At 33.1% G+C, this 22,572-nt stretch overlaps 7 protein-coding genes across 11 annotated transcripts in view; 4 read left to right on the top strand and 3 right to left on the bottom strand.

Annotated features, from left to right (window-relative positions):
• Positions 1 to 63: 63 nt before the first annotated feature.
• On the bottom strand, positions 64 to 789 carry LOC100883751 (gem-associated protein 6). Its single transcript, XM_003707588.3, has 2 exons — positions 641 to 789; positions 64 to 554 (listed from the first exon to the last, which is right to left on the bottom strand). Exons 1-2 carry the CDS (start codon positions 787 to 789, stop codon positions 218 to 220), a joined length of 486 nt encoding a protein of 161 aa, XP_003707636.1. The 3' UTR covers positions 64 to 217.
• Trs23 (trafficking protein particle complex subunit 4-like protein Trs23) lies at positions 726 to 1,902 on the top strand. Its single transcript, XM_012295237.2, has 3 exons — positions 726 to 868; positions 952 to 1,196; positions 1,272 to 1,902. The coding sequence occupies exons 2-3, from the start codon at positions 1,022 to 1,024 to the stop codon at positions 1,748 to 1,750; spliced, it is 654 nt and encodes a 217-aa protein (XP_012150627.1). The 5' UTR covers positions 726 to 868; positions 952 to 1,021; the 3' UTR covers positions 1,751 to 1,902.
• On the bottom strand, positions 1,890 to 5,794 carry LOC100883525 (juvenile hormone epoxide hydrolase 1). 2 transcript variants are annotated; one of them, XM_003707586.3, is made up of 8 exons: positions 5,652 to 5,794; positions 3,694 to 3,805; positions 3,425 to 3,617; positions 3,088 to 3,329; positions 2,894 to 3,009; positions 2,635 to 2,834; positions 2,318 to 2,552; positions 1,890 to 2,228 (listed from the first exon to the last, which is right to left on the bottom strand). In XM_003707586.3, the coding sequence occupies exons 1-8, from the start codon at positions 5,708 to 5,710 to the stop codon at positions 2,012 to 2,014; spliced, it is 1,374 nt and encodes a 457-aa protein (XP_003707634.1). In that variant the 5' UTR covers positions 5,711 to 5,794; the 3' UTR covers positions 1,890 to 2,011. The 2 variants fall into 2 exon arrangements, with proteins under 2 accessions (XP_003707634.1, XP_012150628.1); XM_012295238.1 differs by lacking the exon at positions 5,652 to 5,794 and adding an exon at positions 4,241 to 4,281.
• LOC100877298 (tonsoku-like protein) lies at positions 5,779 to 17,042 on the top strand. The gene is made up of 7 exons (XM_003707531.3): positions 5,779 to 5,919; positions 12,286 to 12,553; positions 12,856 to 13,113; positions 13,202 to 13,370; positions 13,454 to 13,869; positions 13,932 to 15,920; positions 15,999 to 17,042. The coding sequence occupies exons 2-7, from the start codon at positions 12,541 to 12,543 to the stop codon at positions 16,958 to 16,960; spliced, it is 3,807 nt and encodes a 1,268-aa protein (XP_003707579.2). The 5' UTR covers positions 5,779 to 5,919; positions 12,286 to 12,540; the 3' UTR covers positions 16,961 to 17,042.
• LOC100883301 (guanine nucleotide exchange factor for Rab-3A) lies at positions 6,111 to 12,404 on the bottom strand. Of its 2 annotated transcripts, none has more exons than XM_012295239.2 (8): positions 12,271 to 12,404; positions 10,366 to 10,678; positions 10,030 to 10,272; positions 9,681 to 9,916; positions 9,226 to 9,609; positions 9,035 to 9,137; positions 8,890 to 8,956; positions 6,111 to 8,815 (listed from the first exon to the last, which is right to left on the bottom strand). In XM_012295239.2, the coding sequence occupies exons 2-8, from the start codon at positions 10,591 to 10,593 to the stop codon at positions 8,736 to 8,738; spliced, it is 1,341 nt and encodes a 446-aa protein (XP_012150629.1). In that variant the 5' UTR covers positions 10,594 to 10,678; positions 12,271 to 12,404; the 3' UTR covers positions 6,111 to 8,735. The 2 variants fall into 2 exon arrangements, with proteins under 2 accessions (XP_012150629.1, XP_003707632.1); XM_003707584.3 differs by lacking the exon at positions 12,271 to 12,404 and adding an exon at positions 11,234 to 11,578.
• A 323-nt stretch (positions 17,043 to 17,365) lies between the features above and the next one.
• Oseg4 (intraflagellar transport protein Oseg4) lies at positions 17,366 to 21,584 on the top strand. Of its 2 annotated transcripts, none has more exons than XM_003707583.3 (2): positions 17,366 to 17,501; positions 17,578 to 21,584. In XM_003707583.3, exon 2 carries the CDS (start codon positions 17,625 to 17,627, stop codon positions 21,174 to 21,176), a length of 3,552 nt encoding a protein of 1,183 aa, XP_003707631.1. In that variant the 5' UTR covers positions 17,366 to 17,501; positions 17,578 to 17,624; the 3' UTR covers positions 21,177 to 21,584. The 2 variants fall into 2 exon arrangements, with proteins under 2 accessions (XP_003707631.1, XP_012150632.1); XM_012295242.2 differs by lacking the exon at positions 17,366 to 17,501 and having other exon boundaries at positions 17,775 to 17,915; positions 17,989 to 21,584.
• A 205-nt stretch (positions 21,585 to 21,789) lies between these two features.
• dlp (glypican dally-like) overlaps positions 21,790 to 22,572 on the top strand; it is a 66,526-nt gene continuing 65,743 nt past the window's right edge. The window contains exon 1 of one of the 2 annotated variants that reach the window (XM_003707582.3): positions 21,790 to 22,218. In XM_003707582.3, the coding sequence (XP_003707630.2) occupies positions 22,068 to 22,218 (151 nt within the window). In that variant the 5' untranslated portion in view covers positions 21,790 to 22,067. The remainder of the gene's footprint in view (positions 22,219 to 22,572) is intronic. The other variant, XM_076539404.1, reaches the window with a different exon arrangement.

Here is a 22,572-nt window from a genome sequence, read left to right as displayed (position 1 = left end):
AAGATCGTAATTTTAGATAATATTTGAGATAGAAAAATATTTTATGGTAATAAAAAAATAGAGTTCAAATTTTAAAATAAAATTTTTTTAAAAGGAATGGTATTGTTTTATAATTCATTGGTTACCTACATATATTGTGAGTTACTAAGGAGTGTTTTCAATACAAATCTATCTTTTTAATTAAGTAAAAACAGTATGTGATACTTAAAGTATTTCATTAAATTTCAATGCAAGAAAGAAGATTTTGAATTCTTCCCAAAATAATGCTATTAGCACAAACACAATTGATAGATTCGTATGGTGGTTTTATCGAAAGAATATTTTCAACTGTAATGATGTCATTTTCTTCTTTTACACCGAATCTATTTTCTCGAAGTATTTTAATTACGGCATTTTTTCGTCTTTCTATAGCCGATCGAGACAAATTTGTTGGTGTAGTCGTAAATAATTCTGGTAATTCGTACAATTTGTCTGTGCAAATTTCAACGTTTTTTATTGCATGGCCAAAAACGATCTTTAAATGATTTTGTTGGCAGCCCTGTAGCAGTACGACACTGTAAAATAGTATGTCGATCATTATAAACATAATAGGAAATGTACAATAGAAAATGAGAATATGTATAACGTTAAAACTTCTAACCTCTCTGATACGGGATCAACTGTATACACGATACCTGAACTTGTGGTTCCATCTTCTGTCAAAATATTTACTTGTAAGCCAACATAATTTTTAAACGATAAAGGATCACTTTTATAAATTTTATGAGAGAAATGTGAACTTTCTTCCATAATATAACTTCAGTATACGCTTCTGTCAGGATCATGGAATGAAAAGTGCGATTCCAATTATAAGAAAAAAAATTGCAAAGTAAGATACTTTATGTTGGTATTGAAATAGTTACTTCTTATAAATACAAAGATAACATAATCTAAAAAAATTATTATTGACAGCAACCGACAGTTGTATATGTAAATAAATAGTACAAGTTGTAAAGAGGATACCGTAAATGTGTATTTAATAATGGTTATTTACGGTGTTTATATCGTATCAAAATCGGGTGGACTAATTTTTAATCATGATCATAATGTTCCACGAATAGAAAATGAAAAGACATTTAATTATCCGTTGGATGTAAAGTTAGGTTATGAAAACAAGAAAATGGTTGTATCGTTTGGTCAGAAGGATGGAATTAACGGTAAAAATAAAATCCACTTTAAAGTTTAAAAACAAACACTGTTATCATATTAAGCGTATAATTTACTTATTACAGTGGGTCATGTTTTAACAGCGGTAAACGGCAGTCCTGTAGTAGGAAGAGAATTAGAAAATGGAAAAGATATATTTGAATTGCTTGAACATCCAGACAATTTTCCTGTGTCGCTTCGATTTACTCGTGCTAGAATGACAACCAATGAAAAGATTTTTCTAGCATCTATGTTTTATCCTTTATTTGCAATTGCTAGTCAATTAAGTCCTGAACCACATTGTTCTGGAATTGAAATTTTAGAAGCCGATACATTTAGATTGCATTGTTACCAAACATTAACTGGTATCAAATTCATCGTTGTTGCAGAACCTTCACAAAGTGGAATAGAAATTTTATTGAAAAGGGTATATGAATTATATGCAGATTATGCTTTAAAAAATCCTTTTTATTCATTGGAGATGCCAATTAGATGTGAACTATTCGAGTCTAATTTACAGACTTTGTTGGAAAATGTTGAAAAGTCTGGTGCTGGTACTATTTAATTGCTAATGAACTAATTACTAGTAAATAACAAACATTTATTGATTGTACCAGTTAAATTAAGCAAATTTGTTATATGTTCATGTTTGAAGGTATTACATAAACTGTATTAAGTTATAAAAGGTAATAAATATTAATGACTTACGTTTTCATACATATTTAATATGAAATATATACAACAATTTATTAAAACATTTTAAAACTGTATATCAATAGCAACGTAAATATCATTATTAAAATTTCCTTAACATTAATTGTTCATTCTATGAGGATTTCCCTGTAGACTCTGTTAGTTTTTTCACGAAACTAAAAATATCTTCAGCCAGAAGTTTGGGCTCTTCAAAGGCTGCAAAGTGACCTCCGCTTTTCAAAATATTATATTGAATTAAATTAGGAAATCTGTCTGCAAGAAGACTCTTGGGTGTTGCTAAAAGTTCATTGGGGAAAATTGCACAAGCAGTAGGAACTTTCACAGGTAATCTAAAATGGAATCAGTATTGATGCAGATATTATCATAATATACCAATTATTTTAATGCTTATACAAGTAAAAAATAATCTTAAACTTACCGTTCAATTTTCAAAGCTTGGTATGCTGCACTAAAGTTCTCAGAATAAAGACGAACACTTGTGGTAATACTACTGGTAACCCAGTATAACATTACATTATCCAGAAGTTCGTCCAATGTATATTTTTCTAAAAGTCCACCATCATTTCTGTGTTTATATTCTTTATTTGTCCATGTACTGAATTTTTCAAAAATATATGCTGCCAAACCATCTGGTGAAGATGTTAGCCCAACTCCTGATAAAAAGTGTTATAAATTTTATATATTTCAGTCCTTATAGTGTGTTGATTATTTGTAATAAAGGACAACACCTCTTACCTACTGTATCTGGCTTTGTAGCCTGTATATGGAAGTACCCAGATTCTTCAATCATGGATAGTAAAACTTTACTGAGAGGATAGAATAGCTCATAATTTTCACTACCTCCTACTAATGATGGGAAATAGGAGCCAATAAACGTCCAAAACATCGCCTTTGGTGTAAGTGCAGCACACATGTTGGTGTGCAAACCAATTACCCTAAAAGCAAATTTATGTTTCTCGCGAATTTTGAGAGTCGAAGTATTATATTTACTAACTTTTCTGGATAAAGAGCAGCCATGTTAGAAGTGACAAGAGCTCCCCAATCTCCTCCTTGAACGTAAAATTTATCAAAACCAAGCCTGTGCATCAAATTCTTGAATATCACTGCCATCTAGATAAGAAATTTTTTAAGAAGTTAAAAGTCACTGGTTATTTCTCAATTTATTTACATTCAAAAGTAAAATATTACTTGAGCAGTGGCCATTCCTGGTCGAACAGCTCCTTCTGAGAATCCATAACCAGGTAGAGACGGTATAACGAGTTCGAACACAAAGTCATGTTTAGGCCATGGTTTTGTCAGCATAGGTATAATTTTTTGAAATTCGACGACAGATCCAGGCCATCCATGCAGTAACAATAAGGGTAAAACTTTCAAGTTTTTATCCTTTGGAAGGTTTGTTGGTCGAACATGGTAAAAGTGTATATCCAAACCTAGTATTTATAAAACTTTACAGTATGCTTTTCTGATGCTTTTTACCCTCTTTTCTTCATTGAAAATTACGGTACTGATTACAGATAATGATTACCTTGGATAATTGTTTTGAACTGAGGATACTTATTCAACAATGCTTGTCTCTCGGTCCAGTTATATTTGTTTTTCCAGTAATCAAGTACCGTGTTCAGATATTTCGTGGAAATTCCGTAAGTCCAAGCTACATCTTCTAACGGTTCAACGTACGGTCTTCTATGTTCAAGTCGATATTTTAGATCCCCGATGACCTTCGAAAAAAAGTAAAACTCAACAAATATGACTTTACTTACTAACTAAATAAATATTATTTATAATATTTCGTACCGATGCGGGTACATCGATTTTAAAGGGTCGAATTTCGGTAGAATCTTTCACATTCTTCTTCGGGCCCCAATTTGTTTCTGGTAAGGTTGGTACTGGAAGTTCATCCGGGTAGCTAAAGAAATATTGTTGAAACATGTTAGAAAATTGTATCTTGAATCTATCTTATGGTCGACAGGAAATCACGAAAAAAATATTAAAAATTACATTAGTGATCATGTTTTATCAATTTGTTTGACATGTTTTCGTTAAACATTTGCTTGTTAACTGTATAATCATTTTATTTTAGTTCTCTATTCGTAAATAATTTTCGTAAAATATATTTATTGGTATAATAAAAATGTGCTTGGAATCGTAAGACATTTAGTATTGACAGTTAGATAACGCTGCAATTAAGTATTTTTATCCTTAGAAATGTACTTCTGTCTGATCGAAGTAGCAGCGGTATAATTTAAGATAATCCTGTGACGTTGTCGATGAACTTTGTACTTTACGGAAAAAAAAATGTATGTTACAGTTTGTGTATCAAAAGGATTGGGGAGATACTTACGTGGAAAGTAACGGAGACGGTTCCATTTATTTTATTGTATTTAAGAAATTGACCTTCGATCAAAAATGATCTAACCGAGAAGATATGACTTAACACAAAATACCATTTTTTGATAATATACGTATACAATTATCAAGCATAGATATACATTATCAATTTAATTGATAACTAAACAGATAAAACTAAATTTTCTAACAAATCAATTTTTAGCCAGATTAGATATTTAACAGCCTTGTCCTTTTGCTTACTTTAAGATACCGGGAGAATAAACTTGAATGATTTAAATTTTATTGTTTATTTTATCTTCAGAAGACACACATTTTATGGGAATCATAATATTAGCATGATGAATGGAAATATTTATTCAGGATATTTATATTGATACATATATTAATCGATTAATTTTTTAGAAGATTTTGTTCATTTTTTGCTAAAAAAAAATGTCGATTAATAAATTTTATGAAAGGATTTTGTACGATTTGATTATTTGAATTATATAGAGATAGAATGAATATGACCTTCACCGGTATCTTCTAAACTTGTCCTGCACATAGGTATTACGCGTTAGTACGGACAGTTGAATATTCAATAAAACTTAGATCGATATTATTTATGTTTCAACCATCTTTTAATTAACTTATATAGTTTCTACTTTGGATCACTACTTATATAACGAACCTGTAATCATTTTGGAAGTTAACTGATAACTGTTATACTCGCAAATATACTTTGTATTATTTCTATCTGAGTATGTATCTTACGATGACTTGGCAATGCTGAGTGTATTATTCGCTATATTGTACAGTTGAAATGACACACGACTCGATATTATATGAAAAAAAGGACAGTTTACATATTCATTCTATGAAAAAAATTAATAACAATTTAAAATGAATGCGACTTATTAAGATCGATATTAATGTTAGATTGTATTTTAGCTACGTTACAAAGGCGTAATCAATAGAAAACACGAACATTGTCTACAGAACAAAAGTTATTATAATTGTATTCTTATGATCACACTCGGGTCATTCGCATTATACTTTTAAAATAGGTAATGATTTATTCTCGAGTAGATTTTAACATATCAAAGTATCGAATACTTGTTGAAATCAGAACTCGTCAAGATATTTTTTACACATCTTTCGTTGTTAATAATATTATATGTATAGTGACAAATATATTTGCAAAATATTTTATTATTTTCATCCTTTTTATTTTTTTCTAGTTTTCTTTGCAACTGGAAAATGTATACAAATAATAACGGTGCTTAATAATGAATAAAAAATAAATCTTTGCATGGAATAAACATAATTATAGGATTGATTTAATTAACTTGAATAAGTGATTCATATTTTTTTAAGGTCGTGTAATGTGCCGTTAGTTATCTGTTAAAATTAAATTCACTTACTTTAAGAAAATGCCTATTCCAACAGCGCTGAGCGTTATGAACACTACAGATTTCCACATATTGTACTTCGATATTTGTAGATTGGTGTCCGAACTGTCCAACCAACGATGCTCGAATGCGTGAAGTGTTATCTCTTACTACGGATTTAAGGAGAATAAATAAAGATCCTCAGGATAAAACATTCAGGCGGAGTAAAAACTGAGGGATTTTGTTGTCCAGCACCATCTAGTGGCCGGTGTATCCTAGTATATGTATATTCGACATTTGAGTAAGTTCTCATTCATTTTGTAACACCTGTAAATATGTAGTGTAAGGATAGTTTATAGTTTAAAAGTACACAATTATAAACATTCGAAAACAACAGCAACACTATTATATTTTGTTACACGTCTTTTGTCATTTCTACAATATAAAGAATTCGAATATTTGTAATTATAAGAGAAAATTATTACTAAATAATTAAGATTAACTTAAAGATAATTTTATTCAACTGATAATTAGATGAGGAAGTATGTAGTTACATTTACAATACATAGAACTTATCGATATAACGAAAGATCGCACGTTTCTTATTTTAATATAGAAAATTTATATTTAAATAGAACCACTATATTATGATAGACTTTTCTATATTAGTTATTACAATTCCTGTGTGTAATTATGCGGAAGTTGTTTTAGTCTTTCTGAATCTATATGAACCTATAAATCACATCTAAATGTGTAACTTACAATGTCTCGATAAAAATTATTCGGAAGCGATCTTTGGCAACTTGAATAATTTGCACAAGTACTATTGAGAATACTTCTAATTGCACTATTTAACATGTACATATCGTTATAATTTTATTTTCTGTGTCTTCACAATTAGTTCAGATTACATATACCTAATGAGTTCATATTCCGATCTTCTTAAATAACATTATGTACAGAAATTAAAGAGGATGAACTATTTACTTAATTAGATTCTTTTTAGAATATCATTGTTGCGCAATACTCTGCGTAAACGTAGTATGCACGTAGTGCAACAGTTGTTTTAGCGATAAACGAAAATTTCTTTTGATTTAAAATTCTGTTCTTCAAACCTATAAATTTCGCAGAAAATTATTTCAAGATTAAGTATGTTTTCCTTGTATTTGCACATTCGAACACATTTCTTTTGATTGATCGTACAAAACTTACTATGAGCAAGTATTTAAAATTAGTCTAAGAATTTTACATTTGGAAGCATTTTATACATATATCTGTAATAATCACTGTAAAGCACCTTTAATAAGCAGGAAACATGTCCTTAATCGTTATTCGTATCGCTATATAAAAACAACCGTACATTTTAATTTGATATACGCATGAAAAATATATAAAACATAAATATTTTGTGTTAATAATTCGGACAGAAAATAATACATACATAAGTATGTATAATGGAAGCAATGTAACACAAAAAGTTACTTATTGTTGAAGATCGAAACACTTTTATGTATAACGAGAACAATGCCTGATTGAGTATAAAATATGACAATTTAAAATGAATGAAATCAAAAATCAATATTGTATCGTAACGTGGTAGATTATAAAAGGTAATTCTAGCCACTGTACACATCAAATGTTCATAATTTCAGAGACTACTTATCATTTTAATCATATGTTAATTACATGAAAATTTACATAAGAGTGTTTCATGTTATTCTTAACAGTATACATACATTTGTTTTTTTTCTTTCTATACTCGCGCGCTAGTTACCAGGTACTGATTAATGTTTGCAACAAAGTGGAATATATTCCTTGTCAATACGTTACACTCCTTTCTACAAAGGAAAACTGTATACCTTTGGACAAGATTTAAGTTTAAATTTTATAAAATGTTAGTAATTTATGACCATCATCATGATATTCAATAAAATATCATTGATTTTTAAATTAAAATACAAAGTTCAACAATTTGTCTCACATATTGGCATCTATGCTTTTGATTTTTAATAAACAATCTACAGATGACGTATTTTATAATATTTCTTATCAAATATTGAAATAATTCAATTGTTTCTATGTTTGTTCATGTTATATTATGTTATTTTATCTTTGACCATTTAATTTTATAATAGAACACTTTTAATAAATTTAGAGATTTACTTGTTCAGTCCAAAGGTATGTACATGTGTGTAAAAAGAACATTGTCTCGTCATCTACAGGTTTCAATAACTATTAATGAGCAATAAGGTAATGTTAAAAATTTGAACGAATTGCTATAGTCATTGATAGCTAGTGGAAATAGATGTTAATGCGATTGATCTGTCTCTCGATGCATTTAATATTTTCTACTTGAGAGTATTCGTCGATATAATACATGTTGTCATTGAGTGTCATCATTCGAATCGACAATTTCAAAATTATTTTGCAGATATTTACCCTTTAATACTACAACATTTATACCTTTTTTGCCTCAAACAAGGGAATGCAACTACTTATATTACTTTCTGCCATTATACAGTTTAAAAAGTAATAGAGATTTTAACTATGCATATGCTATAGAAGTCCCGAAATAATTTTAACTGCGTGGGTATGATTAAATCATCGCTAAATATAAAACTTAAATCTAGTTACGTGTTATTAATAAGCGGAAAGTCAAAAGGCACCATGTTTTCCAATATCTTAAAGATACTTCATTGCACTTTACAACTGATCGAGACGTTTTTGAATTCGTTTATAATAGTAAATTATACCTTATATAATAAACGTCAGATCATTAAAAGTCTTCATCGTTTAACAATAAAAATAGGATTCAATATTTTAGAAATTATAATCTCGATTAAAAATTATAAAATGGCTCAAAATAACTTTTTTCTTTTTTTAAATAAGCTTCAAGCGTTTCACGTTATAATAGAGGATTCTAAGAACTTTTATACGTTAAAATTTTAACACTTACACTATAGAATCTCGATCGTAGATAGTAAAAATGATCGAGGCTAGCTGGAACGATTAAAATTGTTAACAATCTATAGTTGATAGATGTAAATGAATAATGTAACAGATCCATGGCCTAATTTGTTATATTTAAAGACTAGAAGAAATCCTCCACACAGAGCGTTAAGACGATAGTGCTAGACCCAAACGAGCAAACGCCATTTCCTTCCGTAATCGTGTAATTTCCCAATAAACATCGTGAACTATAAAAAGATCGTTTTCAGTCCTTTTAATATAAATGTGCGACACAGATCTTATATAGCATGTAAATATGTACCTGAACTTTTAACAAGGCCACGTTCGATATAACGTAGGTAATTCAAAAAATCGCAGACTGCTATTATCTGTAGAAATACATATGTAATATTATGTTTAATATTTTTTAACTTTCTTCAAGTTGTGTATAAAAGTGAAAAACTTACTCGATTTCGACAAATTTGTGATATGCTGTACCACTGATTTTCTTGATCCCCGAGCCTCATTCGATAGTAACATTGACGCGGTGCTTCCAGTAACACACACTTTCTAAAATAATATGAGAGATATATTTATTACATATTTACAGAAAATATGCTTATATGGCCTTTTGTGCCTTTTAATGTGTATTAATTACTTTGGAAATGTAAATTTAGTCTTGTCGCTTATCGCTTCGATAAAGATGATACCATCGAGAACAGCTTGCCTAACTTTTGTTCCTAATTCTTTATTAGGGAAATCAAGGCAAAGATCGATGTCTTCTTTAAATACTCTATCAACAAAAGGATCACCTTTATCTACACATGGATTAGCTTTCCATTTAAGAAATTCTGTATGTATTCTAGGATCAACTTCGAGGCCAAAATCTTTACACTCTTTGTCCTTTTCTTTGTCCGAATCTTTTTTCCAATCTCTCTCTAGAGTCTCTCGATCGGATGGTAAAGACGGTCTTTGTTCTTTTAGCGGGGAATCCGGTGGAGAGTTCTCTCGACCGTATTTTAAGTTGAAATGCGATGGTGATCTAGAATTAAAAAATATATAAAATTCTTATATAATAAAAATTAATTATATAATAATTAAAACTTAATTTACCTTCTGTGTTTTCGCGTAAAAAGACCCTGTTGACCATCTTCGCTATTTGAACGACTTTTCGTATCGATTTGCGGATGTAAATGAAAATTTGGTTTCGCCGGTGTTGAAGTTAAAACTAACGTTTTCAATGCTGCTACTTCGGCAGCTAAAACCTCGGCTTTCATACGACTTTCCTCTAATAAGCGCTCTGCTGTAGCCTGACGTACATTTGCTTCTCTAACCATATTATGTGCCTCCTATTTACATATAAAATTGTATAATATGGTTTATGATCAGTTTTCTTTGTGAATTACATAAAGTGTCCTTTATATAATTTTTGTTCTTATATCTTATAAGTTATAACGTTTACTTGAAAGAGACTGGCAGTGAGTTCCTCTAATTCAGCTTCAACATCTTGTTTAATTCTTGAAAGCCTTGTAACTTCTTCATCTTTCAATTTTAACTCTTCGTGTGCTCTTTTAAGTTCATCTTGTAATTTTGCTACTGCATGTTCCTTTACTTCAGCTATAGCCCTACCCCATTGTAGAGTAGTAGGTGAAGGTGGTTGATTAACTTTTTTCACCAAACATGGTACATCCTTTTCTTGAGAATTCTGAAATCATTAATGGAATGAATTTAATACACTGAATTTATACTTAAAAAATATAACTAGTTGATAATAATACATTGAATCACAAGAAATTACTTCTGAGTCCTTTAAACATAATAATGCTTTTGAGGAGTTATTGCAATGATTAATCCCTGTTGAATCATCAACATAATCGTGATCGTTTGTTAAATCTTCACCATTTTCTTCGTTAAATATAATAGGTAATGGTTTAACACAATGATTCCGGTTTTCAAGCAGTTTATGTTCATTTTCATTCAACCTTGCCACAGTGTCACAGGATTTTGTAAGTTTTCTTTCTTCCATCGTTGATGAACTTCAATATCACGATAGATCATTGTGGAGTTTTCTGGTATATGCAAATGCAAAAGTGGTCTTGGTTGAACTAGAACTGAATGAGTTAGTTATTAAAAACCATGTTGTTTTATTCAAGGACAATTTAAGCTAATAATAAATTCTTTATAATGAATTCCTAAAATATTCTGAAAGTGTAAGGAATGTCTTTAAAATAAACACAGCTATGTTGTTACACAATAGTAGATATATGTGATGTTAAGATCTAAAAAAAGAAATAGAATTCCGAATAATTTAATCGTATATAATTTTCTATATACAGTTTCGAAATAATTCAATTTGTAAAACGTATAACAAATTCAATGAAAGTAGCTACCCTGTCGTACACCTTTCATAACGGAACATCTTAATTAATAGTAATTTATCTTCGTAATTAGAAAGGCGGTGGAAAATGTCCCGCTAAATTTTCTTCATACCAAGCAAGATATATCATTTAATCTAGTACAAGCATTGTACGTATTATTTCAACATATTATAATAACGAAATATTTCACAGCATCCATTGTTAAAAAAATCCATCGACAGAAGAAGGATCAGTGCGTATCGATCCAAACTTACAATGATTCTAATACTATAAGCATCTATAACCTACCCGTAAACCTCTCTTCACGCAACTCTCCAGCCATTAGTGAGTCTAACGAAGATCATAAAAGTATATTAGAGCGAAAACGAATACGTAGTTGATACGACTTTTCTACAATATGTCAACTTTGTGTCTCAGTCTTACGAGACACGCTAGCCATCATCCTTTTATGACCCGCAACACGGTCCGACTGAAGAGTTGGATAGAATGAGTGAACTTTCAAGCGCCACAGGTTAGCCGGTTAGTCGCTATTAATCAGGGCCGGCACGAGAAGGGTTCAGAGCATTCTTTGTAACTCAGTTCCATGCTTTGAAAGGTCTCGCAATCCATGAAAAATTCGTTATAAATTTTACAGGGCTTCATGAATAATCATATACCTATTGGCAACAGTAGGTTTTCATTATATTGCTACCTCTTGTATACAATATGGTATTACCTCGCGTTGTAGCGCATGTGCACTAGCGACTTTCCCCCATTATCGCAGTACACGTACACTAGTGGCGATCCTCTGCCATTGTAGAATACTAAAATTCACAGAGATCGCCGCAATATCAGAAGTGACAATCTCGTGATTAACTTAATGTATTGTCAACTCCAACAATTTTCCGTTATTAGTCTTGTCCATGACAATATAACAGGAGTCTACTGTATTAATAAAACTATAATTTTTGAATGATCTCACAAATATTTGAGCCGGCCCTGTTGCTAAATGTCCGTACTACCTCGTACCAGGTCGTACTCGTGCTTCGTAGATTATAAAGTCATTGTAGTTCGTACGCGTCTTAAATTAGGTAAAGAACTATGAAAGTAAGCGTTTGCATATGTAAATTTTACTTGATGAATTTGCATCGATTCTTTTGTTAAATGTAAATAGTTCAAAACGATTTCAGTTGCATTTGATGTAGTTTACAGTGTAATTATTTTCTCACGCTCTCATTTAACACTACTTTAATTATACAAATGTCAAAGCGTTTCTCATGTCCACTTTGCGAAAGTATGTTAGTATGAATAATATTTTATGTGGAGTTTTTTAAACGCAACAATACCTTGTTCTTTTTCAGCGATCGATGGTAATTTTGATGTCTAGTAACTTAACAATTTTGTTTCGCTCCTGCATCAATGACTTCGTACTCTCTTCTTTACCGTTACGAGGCGTCTGCTGTAGCGTTTGATACTTTTCGTGCGTGACTGTGCTTTCGGTTTATACTTGTCTCTGTGCCTGTGAGACATGTTCCCAAGCTCAAAGGAGGCTTGAATTAAACCCAATAAATCGAATGTAAATCACTTGTTTCTATAATAATTTACATTTGTAAACAATGGATATCGAAAGTAAGTGCCGATTGAATATGTATTTATCATTGATGTTTTATTGTTTCTTGGTTGTTTAAATATGATTTATATGTATCCTACTTTGATATTAACTATGCACGTGCAAATACATAAAAATTCTTTTTATAACAAATTTATTGTAAGAATGAACTTTTGCTTATTGGATATAGCACACTACTTCTTTTATAATAATATTTTAATAATTTATCATCAATTAAAGTGATATGAAAATAAACACTTGCAATTTTTGTATATTTGGTATATCATATCATACGTATAATCAAACTGTTATACAATAATAGGATTAAGCAAAAAGAAGAAACGGATCAAACGTGATGGCAACCTTCAGCAATTGGCTGAAATTGTTAAGGAGCTTGGAGATATATATTTTGAAACTGGAAAGTATGAAGATGCTTTACAAGAGTATAAGGAGCAGTTAGAAGTTTGCAACACTTTAGGAGATAAACTAAACATTGCTGTAGCTCATAGAATGGTTGGAGAGATATATGCAAATTTAGGCACCTATGAGGAAGCATTAAAGCATCAAAATTTATATTTGGGTTTGCTTTCAAGATGATGGATACCAATAACATTGCATGTTATAATCTAACAACATAATTGTAATAACAATATTTTTGTGTTAGGCAGAAGGAGCCCAAGAGATAAACAATTTGTTGGAAGAACAACGTGCTTATGCAACATTAGGTAGAACATATTTCTGTTGGGCAGAAAGTTTGCCTGGTGAATCTGAGAATAAATCTGATGCTCTTGCAAGTGCTAAAAAAGCATATATGAAGAGTATACGTCTTTGCAATGAGTATATATTCTTGTCATAAAATCATATTAATTTTCATAACAATATTTAAGTTATACTTCAAAAATATATTGTATTTTATTTAGATTAGGAGATACAAATATCGAGTTGAAAGAATTAATCACTATGAGAGCTAGGTTGCTTTTGAATTTAGGCTTAGTGCTAGAAGCTCAGAAAGATCATGGAGAGGCTGTTGATTTAATGGAAAAGGCTGCAGTATTATGTCAGACTCATAATTTGCGAGAAGATTTTCATAGAACACAAATTGCTTTGGGAGGAATTTACGACCGTCAGTGCAATTATGAATTGGCATTAAAACATTTCGAAAAAGCCGCCGAGATCGATAATACATCTCTAAAAGCAGAAGCACGATTATTTCAAGCGGAATTACTTTTGAAAATGGAACGATGGCAAGAATCGCGCAAGATGTTAGTGTCTTTGTACGTTGCAACCAATTTACCACAAAATCTGAAACATCAAGTTGAAAAATGCCTTAGGATAGGTACGTTTCCGAAGATACAAATTTTTGCTGTAAAATTAATATAAGTTAACATTTTGTTATAGTTGCAACTTTACATACTACCGAGCGTGCTTTAAGCGAAGAAGAAAGTACGAGCGGTAAGTTGAAACTTTACGAAACATTAGGAGATGCAGCGGTTGCTGCAAGTTGTTTTGAAAAAGCTGTCGATTATTACAAGAAGATGCTCGAATGCGCGGAAGAGATTAAAAGTGACCGTACAGGAGCAGCTTTGTTAAGTCTGGCACAAACTTTGAAAGATGTTGGACGATACGATGAAGCGTTAGAATTTGCTCAAAGGGAGTTGATGTTATGTACGGATCCACGTGAAACATGTAGGTCTGCTTTATTTTTGGCAGATTTATTAATAGCTAATAAAGCAGCCGATGAAAAAATTCAAGAAATTTATAATTTAGCTTTAAAAAATGCAAAAGATTGTGCCAATGTTTCGTTGGAAGCGTCGGTACTAAAAGAACGTTTAAATTTTTTTAAAACTTCCGGTAACACAGACGAAATAGAAACTCTTCAGGAAAGATTAAAAGAGCTGGACAAATTTTCGGATGACACAGACAGCGAAAATGAATCGGAAGAAAATAACATTGGTGCAAACATTTGTTTGGAAGATTTGTCAGATGTAGAAACCGAATTGAAAGCTAAAGGAAGTAGCAAGATGAATAGAAAACGAGCTAGAAATAAATCAATGATAATAAAAAGAAACGAGAAAGGTGAAACACAGCTTCATGTTGCTTGCATTAATGGAAATATCGAAAACGTTGAAAAATTGTTGGAAGCCGGTCATTCAACGAACGTCAGGGACAATTTTGGTTGGACACCACTTCACGAGGCCGCTAATCATGGTTACGTGGAAATCGCAGAGTTGCTATTGAAACACGGTGCAGATGTAAATGATCCTGGAAGCCTCATGTGCCAAGGAGTTACGCCTCTTCACGACGCAGCGTCTTGTGGTAATATTACGATGATGAAGCTTTTAATTCAACACGGAGCAAACGCAGAACTTAGAACAACTGAAGATGATTCAGTGCTAGATTGTTTAGAACAATGGAGAAATCGCGTTGATTATTTGTCTCCCAACGATCAAGCCGAGTATGATGAAATGTATAACATATTGTCTGCTATAATCCCATCAAGTAAAAAGAAAAATTTTAAACGATTGCATAAATCACCGCATAGTTCAAAAACTTACATCGTTGACGAAGATGATACCGTAAAAAACATATCTGCAGGTGAAGATTACAAAAGAACAATAGCCAGTTTGAAGCGTAGAAATGATCCAATTGGAATACCTTTGTCTCGCAATAACTCTAATATAAATCCACTTTTAAACAGTGAAGAAGTTCTTTTAGATGACTGGTTAGAAGACGATATCAGTGAAAATATCAGCAATAGAAGATATTCCGATGAAACATCAACTTCAATTACGAAAAGAAAGTCAAGCAATGGCGATATTGATTTTGAGAAAAATTTTAAACGACAGAAAACAAATAATGAAAATTTTGTACTAAAAGAACAAAAATTTGATTTAGAAGAAAAAGGTAGCAACGATCGTTGCGATACCGTCGATACGTGTTCGAATTCGTCCAAACTTCGAAAAAGAAAGCAGCAAACGTCCTTGTTATCGATTGGATTTTCCAGAAATCCGATTTCTCGATCTCCTTCTCCTGTAATTTCATCACCTACGGAATTCAAATTACAAGAAACAGATTCCATAAGATCAATTATTTTAAATGTTTCCGTGGAAGGAAAAGTATTCAAAACGCAAGTAGAATTTTCAAATACGACAAAACCATTAATACAAGATATTTTAGCTGATATTGAAACACAATTTTATAACGATAGTGGCTGTAAAGCCAAGTTTGATTTAAAAACTGTAAGTGGTATTGCGATAAATTGTAATAATTTACTTACGATTTTGAACGAAGGAGATATTATTAAGAATTTGAAATGTGAAATAATTGAATTGGAAACACCTTCTATCGTCGATCGGTATGGAACGATTTGTAAAACTTACGACATTGGTAAATGCTTAATAGTAAAACATTCAATTGGATTAACTTGTTAATGTGTGTATTAATTTTCACGTTTAAACTTTTCAGATGTTCGTGACTCCGTATTAAAATGTTTAAAATCATGCGAGAACACACGTATATTACGATTGAAACAAGGGGATATTAGTAAGAAAGAACTTGTATCTGTATTAAAGACTTTGAAATATGAAAAAAATGTCCAAATATTAGATTTATCTGGTGGAGAGTTGTATGAAATGGGAAAAGATTTAAACGATTGTATTTTAAAGTTGTTATCTTTACAAGAATTGTGCCTACAAGGCTGTGACATTGATTCGGATTGTTTAAGTAAATTAGACAAGTTACCTGTACAACTTAAGCTATTGGATCTCAGTTACAATCCGCTTGGACCGGAAAGTCAGGATATTTTATACAAGCTTCTTAGTCCTTTGACACAACTTCAAACTTTAAAAATACGATATTGTCAACTATGCAATTTTCAATTTATTTCGAGCAACTGCAGCCTTGTAAATATAGATATTTCGTGGAATAGCTTCAATGAAAATGGACTCTGTAATACTTTACAGAGACAGTTACTTAATTTAAATTTATCAAATACCGTGTATTCAAGCGAATTTAATTTAGTGAAAAACATTTTTACTACTACGAATTTTTCGTTTTTAAATTTGGAATGTTTGGAAGTTGCTGCCTGTGATTTATTAGATATCGACGTAAGAAATATATTGTCACAAGCTTCAAATCTTTCCAAGTTGGTACTTAGAGGAAATAGAAATATAGGAGTACAGTCTCTGAATTTGTTATTGAAACATACGCCAACGTTAAGATATATTGATGTCAGTGGTTGTATGACTATTACCGATTATCCTGATGTTGAAATATTTATTGAAAATCCTGTAATTTGTACATTAATTGTGAGCATGTATCCTGAAGTGTGTGAACATTGGATACGTTTGTGGCGAGGAAATGGTATTGTAAACAAATTACCGCACAATCTTGTTATTTTTAAACCAATTAAAGAGATAGAAAGATGAAATTTAATATTTTATATATATATATATATTAATACACGTGTATAAAGGAACAAGAGAATATCATAAATTACAGTTGATCTTTTCCAGTTGTAAAAGTTTTTATTTTATCTTTGTTTTTTATATATCATAGAAAATAATCGATTACAATTATGTGTTAGTACTTAAGTAACGTGTACTGAATCTTGTTGAATAATGTATAAAGTTCGCGCTACTTGTTTTATTTTTTGACACAGGTTGACGTACCTCGATGTGAACGGGACTTAATTTGACATATCCCCATTCAGTGTATACATACATATATAATTAATCTTGATTGTTTACGATAACCTTTTATTCGCGATACTTTACTATGAAATTGTATCAGTCATCAAGAATGAATTTGATTAAATAAAACGAACACTTTAAGTTCATGTGGAAGACTGTTCCATAACGTTGGATCTCGTAATGCAGATTAAACAGTTTTATAACAGATAAGAAATATTATTTACCGAATAGTGATATTGTTATTATCATATTATTAAGCTTATTCTCGTGCAATAATGTGAGTGATCGGTGCAATTAATAATTGACCGAGTAACGACAGTACATATTCTAAAATATTATACTTACTTTTTCAGAAATTTTAATATAGAAGAGTACAAATTAAATCTTTATTACTGACAGGATGTTTGTATACCTAAGTAAAAAGATAGCAATACCAAATAATTTTCGATTAAACTGTATAGCATGGAATCAAAAAGAAGGTTATATAGCTGTTGGAGGAGAAGATGGCCTTTTGAAGGTACTTAGAGTCGATTCCAATGTAAGTGGATCTACCAATAGTGGAAAATCTCGAAATTTAACTGCTGCTAGTAATCTGAGTATGAATCAGACCTTGGAAGGACACAATAGCCATGTACAAGTTGTTACTTGGAACGAACAGCATCAGAAATTAACTTCCAGTGATCAGAATGGCGTAATTATAGTTTGGATGTTGTACAAAGGATCTTGGTATGATGAAATGATAAACAACTGTAATAAATCGGTAGTTAAAGGAATGGCATGGAGTTCCGATGGTCTGAAAATTTGCATAGTATACGAAGATGGAGCAGTCATCGTGGGTTCTGTGGATGGTAACAGAATTTGGGGAAAGGAATTGAAGAATGTATCTCTTGCTGCTGTACAATGGTCTCCAGATGGGAAGCTTTTATTATTTGGCTTGAAAAATGGGGAAGTTCATCTTTATGATAATCAAGGTGTATTTTTAACAAAGTTACATATCATAGCGCTTAATACTAGTCAAATTCAAACAATAGTATCCTTAGAATGGTACGATGGAAGAAATGGTTATATCGGTTTAGACTGTCCTACTTTGATTATTTGCTACAGAAACGGTAGAATACAACTTATGAGAGACGCAAACGACGATAATCCGATCATAATAGAGACTGGTATGACAGCAGCATGGTGTTGCTGGAATAGTTGTGGATCTTTGTTAGCGGTGACAGGAATTATGCCGTTGCCAGGTAACGGCGAGACGAAGGATGCAAATGTCATTCAGTTCTATACTCCGTTTGGTAAACATACGAAAACTCTAAAAATACCTGGTAGAGAGGTAACGTGCTGCGCATGGGAAGGAGGATCTCTCAGAGTAGCTTTGTCAGTTGATTCTCACATATATTTTGCAAATATCCGTTTAGATTACAAATGGACTTATTTCAGTAACACAGTGGTATATACGAACGAGAAGATTGGCAAAGATGGTATCTGCATAGTGTTCTGGAATACTATTAACAATACGTGTTGCACGAAATACGTGAAAGCGTTAGTATCGATAGCTTCGTACGGAGACCACTGTGTTCTGGCAGTGAAAAACGATCTTGTACAAGGGTCTGAACAATTTGCCCTTCTAGTTTGTAACTCGATAGCCACTCCGATAGATACGAAATTTACAGATTTAGAACCGCTGTGGGTTACCATGACCAATAATACCGTTATCACAGCGTCAAAAAATAATTTTTTAGTATGGAATCATCGTACTCCCCGCAACACCATGTTACATGCAGGCCGGATTAAAAAAGACAAGATTTATCATATCGACGAAACTCCAACCGGAGTGACGGAAGTTATTCAAGACTTAGATAAAGATAGATCGTTCGAAACACCCATTAATACTAAAGCCACTATGGATCCTATTTGTTGTTTATATGCCACCGAGAAGATTTTGTTGATCGGCAGAGAATCAGGAATGATTCAGCGGTACTCGTTACCGCAAATAACTCTGACAAACAGGTACAATTCGTCGTGTAAATTATATAAAATTGCGATCAATTGCGACTCGTCACGCGCGTCGCTTATGGACACGAATGGCATACTAACCATGTTAGACTTGGACATCGATTCGAAGAAAAGCTTGAAAAATGGAGAGGCAGAGGATGACATAAACAAATTTGAAAGGAAAGATGTTTGGGCCATGTGTTGGGCGCAGGATAATCCAGCTCTGTTGGCGATCATGGAAAAGACCAGAATGTACGTGTTAAGAGAATTTGATCCCGAGGAACCGATATCGTGTACCGGATACATTTGTTCGTTCCAGGACTTAGAAATACGTTGCGTGTTGTTGGACGATCTGATGCAAAAGCCAGAAGATACAAAGAACGAGTTGATAGTCGATCTAGAAGTAAAATCTTTGAGGGACACGAGAGAATTATTAACGAAAGTAGGGTTGAAGGAAGCTAACAATTTTATACAAGACAATCCTCATCCACGATTGTGGCGCTTATTGGCCGAATCAGCATTGCAGAAATTGGATTTGGAGACCGCGGAAAATGCGATGGTACGTTGTACCGATTATTTGGGTATACAGTTTATAAAACGTTTGCAAAACGTGCACAACGATCAGTTGAAGAGAGCAGAGGTAGCAGCGTTTCTTGGCAACTACGACGAAGCGGAGAAACTGTACTTGGATATGGATCGAAGGGACCTCGCGATATCGTTGCGTCAAAAATTGGGCGATTATTTCCGCGTGATACAACTAATGAAAATGGGCATCGGTGGTTCCGACAAACAAATGGAACACGCTTACAACAAAATAGGCGAGTACTACGCCGAGAGGCAGAATTGGGAAGGTGCACGGGAATATTACGAAAAGAGCAGAAACTTGGAGAAGTTGATCGATTGTTATTACAAATTGGAAGACTTTGTTCAATTGGCAGGAACGGTGCAACAGTTGCCGGATAAAAGTCCTCTGTTAAAAACGGTCGCGAGAATGTTAGCGTCCGTGGGTATGTGTTCTCAAGCCGTTGCAGCTTACATAAAGTACGGAGACGTGAAACTGGCTGTAGACACGTGTGTTCGGTTAAATCATTGGGATCAAGCGGTAGAATTGGCGAAGACTTACAAGATGGCTCAAATAGGCGAACTGTTGAACAAGTACGCCAACCATCTTTTATCGAATGGCAAGAGATTACAGGCGATAGAGTTGTACAAGAAAGCGAATTACAATCTGGAGGCAGCGAAACTGTTGTTCCAGTTGGCCGAAGAACAGGCCAAGAGTCGAACGAACCCATTACGCACGAAGAAGATCTACGTCCTCGCGGCTTTGCTGATCGAAGATCACATCAATATCACGCCCGCGACTAAGGGCGGTCGTAGCAACATCGTGATGGGTTTAACGGAGAACAATGAAGACACGCGCGTGATAGAGAATGCCTGGAGGGGCGCGGAGGCGTATCACTTTCTTTTATTGGCGCACAGGCAGATATATTCAGGAAACTTCGACGCGGCTATGAAAACTGCTTTGCGTCTCAGAGAATACGAGGATATTCTACAGCCCGAGGATATTTACTGCTTGCTCGCGCTGTCGAGCGCCGTTAATCACGCTTTCGCTGTCTGTTCGAAGGCATTCATCAAGCTGGAGTCACTGGAGATTATCTCGGAATCGGCCAGAGAAGAATACGAGGATCTAGCGGTGGATATCTTTACCAAGCACAGTCCAAAAGACGTTCGTAATTCGAAAGCTGAATGCGCAAATTGCGAGACTTTGATACCTGACTGGTGCGTCGCGTGTCCTAACTGTTCGACCAGATTTCCTCCTTGTATCATTTCCGGAAAACCACTGATGGATCTCGGTAATGCTTGGATATGTACCGTTTGCAGGCATCATGTCGCCACGGAACGCGATGTCGTTAATATTAATGCTTGTCCCCTGTGTCACAGCACAGTTACATATATGTAATTTACGCGGTTGAAAACGTATCGACTATGCATAGTAAAATAAACATTTGTTACTTGTAGTTTAACGAACGAACGCGGTTGCAGCTGACTATGCACATTGATCGTGTAGAGAGCACGTGTTGTGCCTTGATACATATGTATATCGCTTAAAAGTAATTTTTCGACACATCACATAAGTTTAATGCACGAAACGTTGTTGAAAATGTTTATTTTTGATCTCATTTTTGCGTATCGCGTCTGAAATATCTTTTGCGTTTATTGCAATACTTATTCTAAACTAAAAGATACACGAATATTTATGAACTAGATCTACTGAAAAAAACAGACTGTTAATGCCGTCCAATATTTTTATTCGAAATAATAAGTGTTATAAATGTAAGTAAGTTTACATTAAAAGTATTTTAAACTACTTTACGTTTAATCAATTACCTTCTCTTAATATATTTCGTGACTAAAAAATTAATAGAATCAAAAATTTCCCATAGTTTTTTAAATAGAAATAAATTGAACAGTTTGCGCATGGCAACCAGTTTAGCGCGTGACATTTCAAACGAATTATTAGCCAGATGTGTTTCGAATGTGCGCATGCGCGTCCGTACCGGCACACGCTTTCTCCCGCGAGTCGGTTAGTGCGTCTCGAGCCAGCGAGGGGGAAGTTCGGCGTAGCTCCCTCCTTTACGGATAATTTTTGACGTTTCTTTTCAATTTTATCTACTTTTTCGGGAATATCATCGCACCACAGTTTGTTTCGAACTAGTATACGTGCTTGCCGTGCTAAGCCGTGATAATAAATTCATTTTTTCGCGAATGTATAAATATAACAAGTGTCGCGTTCCGCGTATTTGTCGCATTAATTCGTGAGTGTATCGTAAGTGTTTTAAAAAGAAGAATTATGAGTGGTATGCCGTCGATGTTTTGTGTTATCCTGATCCTTGGCGTCGCGACGACCACGGTACGCGCCGGATTAAAATGTGACGCTGTCAAACCGTACTTCGAATCTCAGGGTTTTCCTGCTAGCGACATACCCAAGGAGGCGATTTCGTGTGAGTAACTGCTTGTATTATTCGTATCTCTTATTTTAAGTTCGAATATCGAGCATACAGTGTCATAATTTATCGATAATCTGTCAGAAATTTGCCCGCGTGTGCGTAGACTCACAAGTTTGAAAGTAACGTCTTATTCGTAACACTTGTAACGACAACCGAAAATTCGCATTGAAAATCGTTGATAAATTTATAAGAGCGATTAAAATTACATTAATTTACGATTCATGCGACAATCGTAGACGAAATTATTTCAATTGGACACGTAGAATTTTATTTGGAAAGTATTAATTGCTCGATTGACTAGTTGCGTAGTTGCGCGTCACGTCGAAAGATTCTCAAGTAAAAACTACG

The sequence above is a fragment of the Megachile rotundata genome, chromosome 14 (genome assembly GCF_050947335.1).
Source record: "Megachile rotundata isolate GNS110a chromosome 14, iyMegRotu1, whole genome shotgun sequence".
Classification (NCBI taxonomy): Eukaryota; Metazoa; Arthropoda; class Insecta; order Hymenoptera; family Megachilidae; genus Megachile; species Megachile rotundata.
The sequence above is the reverse complement of the archived record's forward strand: the minus strand, read 5'-3'. Positions and strand labels throughout refer to the sequence as shown.